Source organism: Ambystoma mexicanum, chromosome 14 (genome assembly GCF_040938575.1).
Source record: "Ambystoma mexicanum isolate Mex_15411 chromosome 14, UKY_AmexF1_1, whole genome shotgun sequence".
Classification (NCBI taxonomy): Eukaryota; Metazoa; Chordata; class Amphibia; order Caudata; family Ambystomatidae; genus Ambystoma; species Ambystoma mexicanum.
The window spans coordinates 568,979,181-568,992,374 of record NC_090940.1 but is presented as its reverse complement, the minus strand read 5'-3'; the positions used below and the strand labels follow the sequence as shown (position 1 = coordinate 568,992,374).

Below are 13,194 nucleotides of genomic sequence, written 5' to 3'. Positions count from 1 at the left end.
ACAGCTTTCGTTCCTTCAAGGCAGAGTATGGTCATTCCCGTGGATATGCGGGTATTTCTGCTGTAAGGGAAAAAACGGAAGTGAAGCCAACGGGCGCCATATATGCCCTCGATGACCTCCTCGAGACAGAGGCCCTCGAGGGACAATCCAGTCGACGCACAGCACCCTCTGCCGAAAAAATTATATTAATTCTGAAGCAGCTGAAGCTGAATATTGAATATCAAAGATGAGGAATATGTGGGAGGAACATCCAGTCGAAAGAATGTTACGAGCGGTAAGTAACTTGTTATTCTCACAGAAAACTCACTGTGAGCAAAAACAGACTAACACCAGAGCTGTATGCCTGACATGTCCCAATACAATGGTCAGGCAATTACTGATTATTGCACACACCTGACTGTCATCATACAGATGAAAGGCAGAGCACAAGAGCACTCTCTGAGCAAGGCAAACCACACGAGGAAACAGCAGTTCCAAGATGGCAGTTTAATACAAGGAGAGATTGCAAGACCCGAGAGTGTTGGAAGTTGGGTAGGGGGGGAGTACCCTTTAACTTTTCAGAACGTTACTTTCGCAAACCTTGGAAAATAAGAAAACTAAGACCGGGGACTAAAGCTGAAGAAGCCTGCATTGTCAGAGCTACCCAGGGCTCTCCTACGTACTGTCCTTAACTCCTACAACAAAGCAGCGCCAGTAAAGACAGCACAGTCGGTGACTTGGAGAGACTAATACCAGACAAGCCTGTGTTAGAACCAAGGTCGCAAGAAGCAACATTGTATGAAGAAATCTAAGGAGAACTGTGTGTGAAAAATATGTAACAAGTGACACGAATATAATTAAAAACCAGAGGAGTGACTGAACTTTTGGAAGCCAAGAAATATACTGTAGAGTGGTCCGGCGCCATGTGGGCGCTCATTGGAAGGTCTCGGTTTTTAGGTATCCAACAGGTTGGCAATGGTGAAAAGGGAAATTGGAGTCCTGCAATGGGTCAAGCTAAACCCTGTGCACATTCGAAAGTTTTTGATAGTTTAATGCGAACTGAAATTGGTCCGAGCCCGGCTGAGGGAGACTAATTGTGTAAGCGGAAGGAACTGAGCCTGACTGAGGATCCGGCATGAACCGTGAGTCACCCGAGAAGAAATATTTTGTGAACATGAAAAAAGAGGGATCTGAGTTCGGAAGAGAGGGATCCACAGTAATGATTGTGATATAAAAGAGATCTGAACCCGGCTAAGGGGGATCCAGGCTGAATCACAAGAATGGAGTATCTATAAGAGGGAAGAAACTTTGTTTTGGTACATCAGCCCCTCTGCATCAAGAGACTTTGAAGTAAAGAGACTTGGGTACAGAAGGCTCTGATGCTGGTAATGGAACTGTATCCTTGTGCTGAAGAAGCCAGAGTGTGTGCTTTGCTCGAGTGAACCGCCTTGTCTTGTGCTGAAAACGTGGGAAAAGGAGGCCAACGGCCTGATACCCCGATATATCTTTTTGTGAACACTTCTTTCTTTTTCATGAACACTACCCCACACTATTTGTATTTAGCGGTAAGGATTGGCAATATTTTCTTTTTAGTATAGGCCTTTTTACTTTGACTAGACTCCGCTAGGACTGCATTGTTATTATTTGATGGTCGTAGCGTTCTCCCATCTGTAGATTTATGGTTAGATAGGCGTTTATTACACCATTGTTGAAGTTCAATAAACACCCTTGAACTGTGGTCACATGTCTGTCTTACTTTTGATACCATGCCTTCCTTACAATGCAGACCTTTAAAGTTCAGTTCATAGAGTGAAAACACAAAAAGGGACTCTCCAAACGCAGTTCTCAAGTATCAAAAGATGGTCTCAACTCGCCTGCCCTTTTTCTTGTCCTACATTCCCAAATGTAGGGTGAAGTCCAATTTACTATACTGCCAGACTTCGCCATGGACTTGTTTAGCATACAACATACTTTCCTTGTAAAAAGGTTGACCTCTTCCCCTGGGTTCTTCTTCCAACTGAAAACTGAAGTGCCAAGTCTGGTGCACTATCCTGCCAGACATGAACACAAAACTCATAAAAGTATCTCTTTCTTTGGTATTGGGTCCATGACCCCTTGTTACAACTTATTACATTTCTCTTCCTCTTTCACATGGGTCCCAGACCCGTCTGAGCTGTCTACAGCTTGCTTTGGGTTTCAGCGCCTCAATTATCTGTTCTTTTGACTTTGTGTGGGTCCCTGGCCCTTGGCGTTTTCTCTTATGGGCCTTGCCCAACTTCATATGGGTCCCAGACCCTAGTGTGTTGCTTTTGCTGGTTCTCCACCCCAATCTTAATCAATGTCCAAGGTTGCAGACCTGGTGTGCTCCCCTGCCAGGTACAGTTCCACACTGGCTGTTTTACATGGTTTGTTTTCTACTCAATGTCCAGCTGAACTGACCTGGTGTACTCCACACAGGATCTTTTACAGTTTGCTTCAATTTCTCTTTCTTCGTCTTCTCAGGGTTCCTGCCCCCTTTTGCTTGCCCTCGTCTCTGTTGTTCATTTGGGTCCCAGACCCCTTGGTATTGGCTCTCCAGGACACTTGGTTTACTCTCCTGCCAAGTGTCTACTGGCACAGCATATGCCAGTGTCCTTATATTTCTCTTGAGGTCCTCGACCCGTATATCATCAGCTTTATTTCTTATCGGGTCCTGGACCCTTGTTGGGCTCCCTCTGTGTGGTCCCCAGCCCCCCTCTCATGGATCCAGGCAGCACTTGTACCTTGTTTTCAGGTTCCCGCTGTGGGGTGTCTTGCTCAGGCTTCTGACTCTTTGGGCAAGCCTCCAATCCTTCTCTCTTTCTGCCCCCACTCTGGCCCGGGCCCCTGCTCCAGCTTTAGCGAGACAAACTGAGCAGCTTTGTTCCTGTAGGCGTCCCAGGTCACCCGGATGCTTGGTTTCGCTTCTGTTTCCCCTATGCTGACGGTTGTTGGAAGCAGCTTCAGAGACGGCGGCTTTCCTCCAGCTGCATTCCGTTCTGCAGCTTCTACCCATGTCACACCGTCTGCGGCACTCAAACTTTGCTCTCAGTTCTTCTGGGGCAGGCTAGGCTCAAACAATGGTGTAGTGCGCCCCGAGGACCATGCAGCGCTTTACAAGAAATTAATAATAACTAAGTCCCTCCTCTGATTAGTAATCTGCATAGCCAATGGGCATTCTTCAATAACTAGACTGCAGTTTGATTCAGACCGATATTCTCCATCACTCCATCCTTTCTCCTCATCACAGTACTGAACTAATGATCGCCATGAAGTTCAGTAGCCCATTTCTTCGTCTCAGTATTTTCTTGGGACTTCGTTTCCTCAACTACACACAGATGGAAGTATGGGGAACTACAAGGTATGAAGTGGGTTGCAAGGAAGGTGGTGATAGAACTGAAGGAGGGGAATACTGCATTCTACCAAAGGGATTGTCACTGGTTCCATTGAAGGATTCCCTCCCCATGAAATTCACCCACTGAGTACCACCCTTAGTGGGACTATTGGGTGGCTGCCGCACCTACCTGGCCTAATGTGAAGGCCTCCCCCATGGAAGCAACAAAAATACCCTGGGATTCGTCTCAATTGTAAATCAATATATTAATCATGTTAATAAGACAGCATGACAATTTGATCTAATTAATATGCATTTTTATATTATAATATGTAAATAGACATTCTTTCATTATGGAAAGCCCACCACTGCCCTATGGAAAGCGCTAATTATTTGATGACTCGACTTATAAAACATATTAGACTTGTAAATTGTCTGATTTGACTCTAATCTGTTTTATTTGAATCTCAGTATACTTATTTTACAACTATATTGGTCCTGCGGTGAATTATTCAATAGGAAAATTAGGATTTATTCAATGTCACATATGCCGTTTACTACTCATGACATCACTGGCGTGAAACTGAAGACCAGTCAGTCTTTTCTTGGATTATTTTCAATGACATTGAGTTGTATATCAATGCCTTCTCAACCACTAGCAGCCACTGTGCCAATTATTGCTAATTATTATTTTTCATAATTATCTCTTTAGGGCAATGGCGCGGCAGTACTCCTTTAGAACTTCCAGTGAAAGCTACTGGGTGACACTGTGGCATGTGCGTCTAGGCTCAAGGGCTTTGTTGACTTTCACCTTTCAGGTGGAACGTGTTTTGGGCCTATATAAAGCCATCATTTTGCTTGTACATGTAGGATAGGGATAGTTTGATATGAGCACCCCCTTTTTGAGTTTGAAAAGAACTAGATGTAATACTCAGCACCAATCACTAGATGGTAACCTGTGCAAAGCATGTGATTCTAAGCAAATGCAACATGTTAGGGGGACAATTACTGGTAATAGAGGTTTTGTTGTATAATGTGATGATGTATACTGCATCAGAAAGAACATTGTAGAAGATGAGTAACTTTCTCTTCTATATCATCAGCATTTTTAAGTTAATAGCCAACCCTCTCTCCGTCTTGACAAATTGAAAAGGGGCATTGTGTACCTCCCAAAAAAAGTAAACTGACAGGCACTGCACAGCATTTTGAAGCAATGGAGTTAAGATGACAGTGGTTTTTTGTTTAGGTGGCATCAACTACTTTTTTCCTGTTTTGGGGAAAGCCATGGATATTAGATGTAAAACTTACATTAAATATTCTCTTGATTCGGTTTGAAAAAGAATAGACATATTTTCTGTCTGTTATAAAATAAATGTTCCTGGATCAGCATATCGGGTGGTAATATGATGAATTAATAAAGATATGTCTATGAATGAGGGCTAGGATTAAAAGTAAGTAACTTTTATATATTCTACATTAATGTTTTCTTTGCTTTTTATGACGCTCTTTTCACCCATTACAGGACATACACCTAGCCAAGCGCTTCTACGATATGGCAGCTGAAGCAAGTCCAGATGCTCAAGTCCCAGTCTTCCTGGCACTTTGCAAGCTTGGAATGGTCTACTCCCTGCAGTACCTTCAAGAGACCAATGTACGTAACACTGTGTCAAGTAAAACTAAACCAGAATGCCCATGTTTCTTAATGTTTTTGTGCTTATAGACATGGGGCAATATGAATCATTCAATGTTTGTAGCATCTTCTGCATTATTTTTTTTATAAAGTCATATATTTTGAATTATTACTAGTAATCGGGCTAGTAATCTTTGTTAGACCGAGTACAGCACACAGCAGGTGTCCCCAAAATATATGAAGCAGAAGCTCATCCACGTGAAGGCTTGAGCTTTTCAGCATCAGCATTTGAGTGCTAAAGTCGCTGGACTTACCACTGCATGTCAACTCAGGGAAATATCACCCAAGTAGTCGATCAGAATTTTATTTTTCATTTGCCCTCAAAATTGTTCTGCTTTTCGCATTTAAATATTTTCTGCTTAGACAAACCACTGAAAATGCAATAGGTCATTTAATTTAATGTCCTGGCTGAACTGTCATGTCTTTTATTTTGTGAAGTGTTTGAAACAAATGGGTATTCCCTATTTTTTGATATTGGGGGGTCAACTCTATCAAATAGGAGGCTATATGTCACAAAAAACATTAAATATTAATAGTATATAAATATACTTTGTTTTGTGAAGCCTGCAGGCTACAATGATTACAGTATTTTTGCTACCATCAAGATGCCCACCTCTGCTGAAGTGAATGAACAATCTGCAAAACCTTGCAACCTTATTTAAGGTTTGAGATATGTAGTCGGACAAATCCATACCTAGGCTAGACTGCCTTTAGTCAGAACGTATTTACTGCATATTCTCTGTCATCCTTGTGAGCATTATGCAAGGGTGTAGAAGTAGGAGACTGACACACAGGTGGCATTCTTAAGGCTATAGACTTTTATTAATGAGGAAATAAAAGAAACCCCTGTTTGATCCTAGTTCCAAGACAGGTTTCCCTGCCTCAGCTAAATACTAAGGAATCTGTCAGGGTGTCTGTCTAAAGCAAAGAGTCCACTGTCCTGTGTCCAAAACCTATTTCTGGCCCTTACACTAGAAACTTAACTAAGAAAAAGTGATGGTCTTCTTGGTGCAGAAGAATTGCTCCCTTCTAGGTGACAGCCAAAGTTCATTTCCACAAGATGCAGAAACTAAATGTTCTCAGAAATTGTAAATCAAAGTTTCAAAAAGGATTCATTGGGTTGGGTTTTCTCAATACCAGGATAAGTGCCCTTTTGTCCTGGCTTGTTTGTTAATGTTCACTGTGCCAAGAGAAGGACTCCCTTCTCTTGCCTCTTTGTACACTGTTCTTCCCCTGGTTTCTCTCCCGTTCCTCACAGTGCTAAAGGACTGGCTCCCTTCTCCTGGTTCTTTATACAATGTTCAACAACATCATAGGGTATATCTATCTTCCCCTGGTTTCTTTCCCGCTTTTCTTAGTGCCTAGAGAACGACTTTCTCTTGGATCTTTTTACAATCTTCAACAATGTCAGAGGGTATTTCTGTCTTCCCCTGGTCTTCCTCCAACTCTCTGCAGCGTACAACAAGCTCACAGCCCACCTGGGTTACTATCCTGCAAGGTACTGGGTCTGTGGGGATGATCTCGGAGGCAGTTTGTTATTATATGCGAGTCCCAGACCCTTCTTGGTTCTTCTTGTTTCTTAGGACTTATACCCGTTTCACTATCCTGCCAGGTATTCCCTTTGTTGGGTCCAGACCCTCTTGCCGTTGGTTCCTTTTTCTCTTGTAGTCTAGGCAGCCCTGGTTTTCCTATCTGCCGGAGACTGCCTCTGTTGGGTCCCAGACCCTTTTTATGTAGGTATTTCTTTCTCATGGGTCCCAGACCCCGTTATATAGACTTCCTTCCTTATCCCATAGTCTAGACGGTCCTGGTTTCCCAGTCCACCAGGGACTGCCATGAAGAAGATGACTTTGGAAGTTACTTCTTACTGGGTGCCTCAGGTTGGTAAGGTCCCTCGGGGTCCCCAGCAAGCCACCCGGTTTCCCAACCCTTCTCTGGCTGCTCAGCAGTCTTTGTTCATGGCTTCTGGTTCTCTCGCCCCGCTCTGTCCCCTCCATCTCCTCTCGGCTATGCGCCAGTTCTGCAGCATCTTTCTCCTATCGGGCGGCATGTTTAGTGTGAAGGACATGCTCCAGCTCCTTTGTCTACTCGATTGCATTTGATTTGTCGGGGGGATGCCTCTGGCGGCAGGCAAGCATCCCGTTTGTTTAACCTTCTGCGTCCAAGCCTCTCCTGCGGGCTCGCAAAGCTTCAGGTTCCTTGTGAGAGGATCACTCTCTCGGTTCCAATTTCCCTCTTCTGTTTCAGGTATGTTTTGATCAATAGAAAGTCTTTGCAGACTAGACCGCTTACAATGGTTTATAAAGGTCATCTTCATTCTTCGGCTCTTCTTCCTCGTCCCAGTGCTGATCTTGCGAATTCCCAGTGGGTCAGTTGGTCTCAGTACATAGGGGATACAAGTCCCATTTTGGAGTCTACACTCTTCCATGTCTCAGTACGTTCTACATTACTCTTTTGGCAAAGGTACATGGGTACACTAGGGAAGGTAGGAGGGGGTAGGAAGTTTGTTTAGGGTTAGGGTTAGGTGGGCTGTGGGGATACCATGTTCTCCCCAGGTCATCACTTATCCCATAGGGATTTCCCTCCCCATGAGATCCACCCGCTGAGTTCCACCCTCTGGGTGGACTCTCGGGTAGCGGCCTCACCTCATCGGAAGGGCTCGCCCTAAGCGAGAGGTGACGACATATGAATATTCGTCACAATATCCAGCGGTGATTAAAGTGGAAAAGGTTATAGAATCTGGTCAGGCAGGAGCTTGCACAAATGTAATACGCATTGAACGAAGTTATTGAGAGCACTGCAAACTGATGCCCTTCACCACAGTTGCCCTTTTATCATTTGTTTCTTAATCTGTGTCAAAACTCCTCTGGTGGATAACCCTGAAATTACACTCACTATCTTTCTTTGATGCTTTTAGGGACACATTCCATGCGATACTGTTTTTGTTGTTATAGGATGCAATGAAGGAGTGTTAATTCCACTAAAACTTCTGTATGGCAAGTACTGAGAAGAAAAGAGCCTACGCGTTATTTACTCTGGCTAGAGGAAATGCATTTATGTTTGCTTAATGTGAGGTAAGCAAAGTGGTCTTAGTTGGCGCCCTTTGGCCAATAATGTTGGCCTTGCTGCGCATCGCTCTGTAAGAAAAACAGGAGGTGGCTGTTAGTGGCATAAAAGGAAGACCAATGTGAAAGCTTGTCTTATTGATGAGTGCAGGTCGTAAGTACCCATTGCATGTGTGCCGCTCTAGAAACTTGTGTTCTCGAAAGGGAGGTATACACTGGGTTGGGATAGCTTTTAAAGTCAGCCCTCTGTTTCGATGCAGCTCTTGATAGATGGACAGGGTAGGAGTCTGTTTAGTGCACTAGTAAGTCATCTGATGGGGAGTGAGTGAGGTGTAAGGTTGGAAGATTTTAATAGTGCAGAGTAAGTGAGATATGAGGGGGTAGGAGATGTGCGTGTGATAAGGGATAAATTGATTCCTATGTCTTGGTTATAATGTCCTTCCTTGGTTTGAGTGATTGAGGTCAGATTTAGTGTCTGTCGCAAATCGATGGGTGTGCAAGGAATAATATCTGTTGTGGTTGAAGTGACAAGATGTATAGGAATCCAATTCAAAGTAGGTTTTCGATGTGTGCCTAAAACTCCCTAGTTTAAGCTTTTAATTTGCCAATTACTGTACCTGCATCAGCAGTTGACAGGGAGCTGGTCAGGAAGCTCCCTACTCCCTCTGACCTTAGTTTGCTGTCCACTCATGCCTCTCCGGAGAGCTTGATAGTGCAGGCTGCAACTGCCAATGTGAAGTCTTCCACATTCCCATCTCTTCCACCTGACAGGAAAAGTGAGAGACTAGACGCTTGATGGAAGAAAGTGTTTGCGTCAGGCACCCTTGCTCTTCACGCTGTAAACACTTCTTGCACGTTGGCGAAATTCTCTATCGGACCATGGTCCGCTGTGGGGAATGTGGCTGAGCGTATTACTGAGGGGGAGATGAGGGACAGCTTCCTGTCTATAGTGACAGTCAGCATGGAAACTTCCAACCAGATTCTGCAATCGGGACCGAACCCGTAGACTGTGTAGGCAGGTCCATGGCTACAAAGTGCAGTGCTCAGACGTCACTCTTGGGCGAGAACATCTTGCTTCGCACATGACCTTCAGGCAAAAAATCTGTACTTGCCTGTAGAGGGTTAAAACCTGTTTGGGGCAAAAGCTGATGACACCCTCCAGAAATTCCAGGCATCAAAGGCCATGGCAACGTTGTTGGGTCCAGCCGTGCAGCAGCCCTCTGCACCTTTAGCACGGGGCCGGGAGGGGGTGGGGGTTATCATTACTCAGCCTCCTACGTCCCACGTGGTCGAGGCCAGTGCCCCCTGGGTAGACTGCAGGGCAGTCGCTTCATGAGGGTAGAGGTGCCCCCAGAGGAAGATGCAGAGGTTTGCTGCCTCATCTCCCCTGCGGGGGAGACTTTCCCTGTTTAGCCAGGAATGGGTCAAGATCACGTCCCCACAGTAGAATTTCCCATGCTTATACAGCTTTCGCTCCTTCAAAGCTTAGTATGGTCACACCCCTGGTTATACGGGTAGTTCTCCTGAAAAAAAAACAGAACAGAAGCCAACGGGTGCTCTGCATGCTATATATACCTTCAATGACACCACCCTTGAGACGGAGGCCCTCGCGGGATATCGAGTCGACTGCATCGACACACAGCGCCCTCTGCCAGGAAAAGAAAAAGCTGAAGCTGGATATCGAATATCAAAGATGAGGAATACGTGGGAGGGAACATCCAGTTAAAAGAGCATTACCAAGCAACTTGTTCTTCTCATTCGGTATGTGGAATTGTGCATTGCAACGCCAAAAAAGAAAGCCTTGTTGGGAAACGGACCATATGCAGCAACTGATGCCAGACGTTCAGACTTTGACACTGGAGGTCCAAACCCCCAAGGTGGCAAATGGTGAATCATCATACTCCTTTGACACAGGAGGTTCCAGTGATTGCACTGTCCTGTGGGAAGTTTGAAGGAAACCCTAAATAACTTCACAAATTAATTGACACATGCACAGTGCAATTTACCTTTAAGCCCTCCTATTTTCCCGTGGATCGCTCAAGGTATGGTTATATGATCTTGAATATGGCAAGTAGCGCCTTAGCCTGGGAAACACCTTTAGTTACCACCAACAACCCTTTATTAGAAGACTATCAAGGTTTTCTTGTTAGTCTATGCACCATGTTTGAAAGGCCAGCACTAACTTATTTTGTCCAACAAAGCTTATTGGATCTACGACAGGGCACCGAGGATCCTTTGACATAAGTCACGTGATTTAAACAATTGGCTTCAGAAGCAGCCTGGCCAGATGATGCTCAAATCACCCTGTTTCATAGAGGCCTCAGCGAAACATTACAAGATGAGCTGGCTCGAGTTCCTAGACCCAGAACATTTAAGGACTTACTTATGTTGGTACTCCAATTAGACTGCCGTATCCAAGGACGTTCCAGTAAAACGAGAAAGAGCAGAGAAACGTTAACAAAGTCCCTTCCACCACAAGCACTAGGAGGAAGAATGAATGAAACTGATCCAGTGCAGATGAAGACAGCCAGGGGACCGTTATCCGTTAAAGGAAGGAAGAAAGAAGGAGAAGGAGAAACCAAGGACTATGCATGTATCGTGCTTCTGGAGAATAGTTGGTTAAAGACTGCCCTGTGGCTCATTCTAGGCGATCGGCAAATGCTGCATCCTGGTCGTAATAGGGATGAATGACCGGGAAAAGATCCTGAAATCAAGCCCCGTTCCAACCATTCTCTCTAGCACAGGAACGACTGAGCTGCAATTGGTCATACTGAAGGTATCGATTTCCATATCTGAAACCGTAACTGTGGAAGCACCTGCTCTCGTTGATTGCGGAGCAGCTGGGGTCTTCATGGATGCTTCCAGGGCGATCAGAAACAGTCTACCACATGTGGAGAAGAATGTCAGCCCTCCCAGTAGAAGGTGTGGATGGAAAACCCCTGCTTTCAGGAGCTAGAAACTGCTCCCTTGCACGTAGGAATTGGTACTCTCCATGAAAGAATTATATTTGATTTCAGAAAAGCAGCTCATTTCCCCATTTTCCTGTGGTAACCTTGGTTGAAACTACATAACCCTGTGGCGAATTTGGCGATGCTGTCCCTACTTTCCCAGGGAAAATATCCCCTCCTGTGGCCAGTAAGAGGCAGGCGTTACCTGATCCTCACCCAGGGGGTGGCTATATGAGGGAAGATCACATGGGGGGGGTGACCACCTCGATCGGGTGAAGATGGCTCACTAAAAGACCTATCATACTCCTACCCCTCCGTCCCCAACTCCCTTGTGAGCGATAAGTCACCAGTCATTTCCTTACCAGCTTTGTATGGCATATGGTATTCTCAAACTTCCTGTTTAAATACCATAAACACATACTTGTTCATACTGGCCTACTGGGACGAGGAAGAGGGCCTGAGTAATGATCATGCCTGCCGAGAACCACACAGTGCAGGCTAGTTGTTCCGAACAGCTTGCCAATGCCAGGAACTTTAAAACACCTGACAAGCCAGGAAGATGAAGATGCACCATGCCCAAGGCCGGTTGGGAAACCAGAGTGACGCCAAGAAGACAGGTGAGATTGTTGCAGAGTCTCAAGAGGAGGCTCCGCGACCCGAGGTCCGCTGCGTGGACATAAGGAGCAAGAGACGCTCTACTGGGAAAGCCGCTGCAGTGAAAGGACCGGGGGAGCCTACGTAACGCTGTCCAGAAGACAAAGCTCACTGCTAGGTTACGAGCAGACCACAGAGAACGCCGAAGCAGCCAGAAGCGACTGGTGAGACATCAGAGCGAGATTGGGGCACCGGGGCGCTACGAGGCATGAACCGCACACCAATTGAAAGTCATTTGAAATCCTGGGAGAGGTTTTTGTCATAGGGCTATTACCTAACTTGGGCAGTATTTTTGTATCATGGTAAATTGGCGGTAAATTGGTGGTAATTTAGTATGGCGGTATAACAGTGGTGAGCATATTTATAGTACTGCCCTATATGATGAAATAATCCTTCCGCCTTTTTGTATTGTTTTTTTGTTTTAGGGTTGACTGTAAGCAAAATTTACCGGACCATACACATTACCACATGTTGTGCTGATGACTTATATACAGCAGCCTACCGTATTTAACGGTTCTGTTCAGCCTCCAGCATGCACAGCTGAACACGCACAAACATACACACATACACACGTTTTCTAGCTTGCGCTTATCATTCTCTCATTTTATTTTTTACTCCACCACCGGCGGTAAATATTTTACCACTGTGGTATATGTGCTGATGTACTTCCTTGTTACCGCACCCCTTTTTAAAAATAAACACCAGAGACACAATAAAACAATCCCACCACTTCTGTTTTCTTTGTGCGATTATTTTCTTTTATGTATGTAGCATTTTAAAATAGATGTTGCAATACATATGTTACACAATCAACACTTTTGTAGAAATACATTAACCAGCTCCTACACAGTGAGAACATACTTTTTTCTTACCAAAACTTGGAACATGATGATATTACAAAACGTGCTTTCTAAGAGAAGAGACCCAAACATACATGGCACAATCCTTTTTCATTTTCCGTTAAATCGCAGTGTGCAAAAGAAAAACAAAACAATGATTCAGTTGAAACTAATGATCTACTTCTGTCTATCTAATTGAAAAGATAATTCTCTTTCTCTCCCCGCGTTCTCCTCTTTACATATACTCACCCTAAACGATGAAGCCTCTGCGCTTTATCAGGAAAAATCCCTTTCTGCCGGGGTTATCTGCAAAGAAGTGATACAAACTCTGCAGTGCTTTTCGCGCCCCCGAAGGTCATCCTCGGAGCCCAGCTGCAACTAAGGCCTGGGCAGCTCAATGCTTCCCTCTGGCACTGTCCGGTCCTGTCTTCCCAGTCTGCAGAAGATGCTGAGCCCCACAGATCCCTTAAGAATGTTGGATCAACAACTGACTTGATACCCAGTTGGAGAACTAAGACTCCTAAGGGAAAAGGGGAAGTGGATAAAATAAAAAAACGACAGGCGCCTGCTTCTGGGTGGCTGCAATCTGTAGAGGAAAACATCTAGGTTATTTAAGAACTTAACACTTCAATACACAACTTCCCTAATATCTGGCATCAACATTAAA

The 13,194-nt window shown here is 44.8% G+C and overlaps 1 protein-coding gene across 3 annotated transcripts in view; it reads left to right on the top strand.

Annotated features, from left to right (window-relative positions):
• Positions 1-13,194, top strand: part of SEL1L (SEL1L adaptor subunit of SYVN1 ubiquitin ligase) — a 524,285-nt gene that overhangs the window by 419,620 nt on the left and 91,471 nt on the right. For all 3 annotated transcript variants that reach the window (XM_069637930.1, XM_069637928.1, XM_069637929.1), the window contains exon 20: positions 4,854-4,982. In XM_069637930.1, the coding sequence (XP_069494031.1) occupies positions 4,854-4,982 (129 nt within the window). The remainder of the gene's footprint in view (positions 1-4,853; positions 4,983-13,194) is intronic.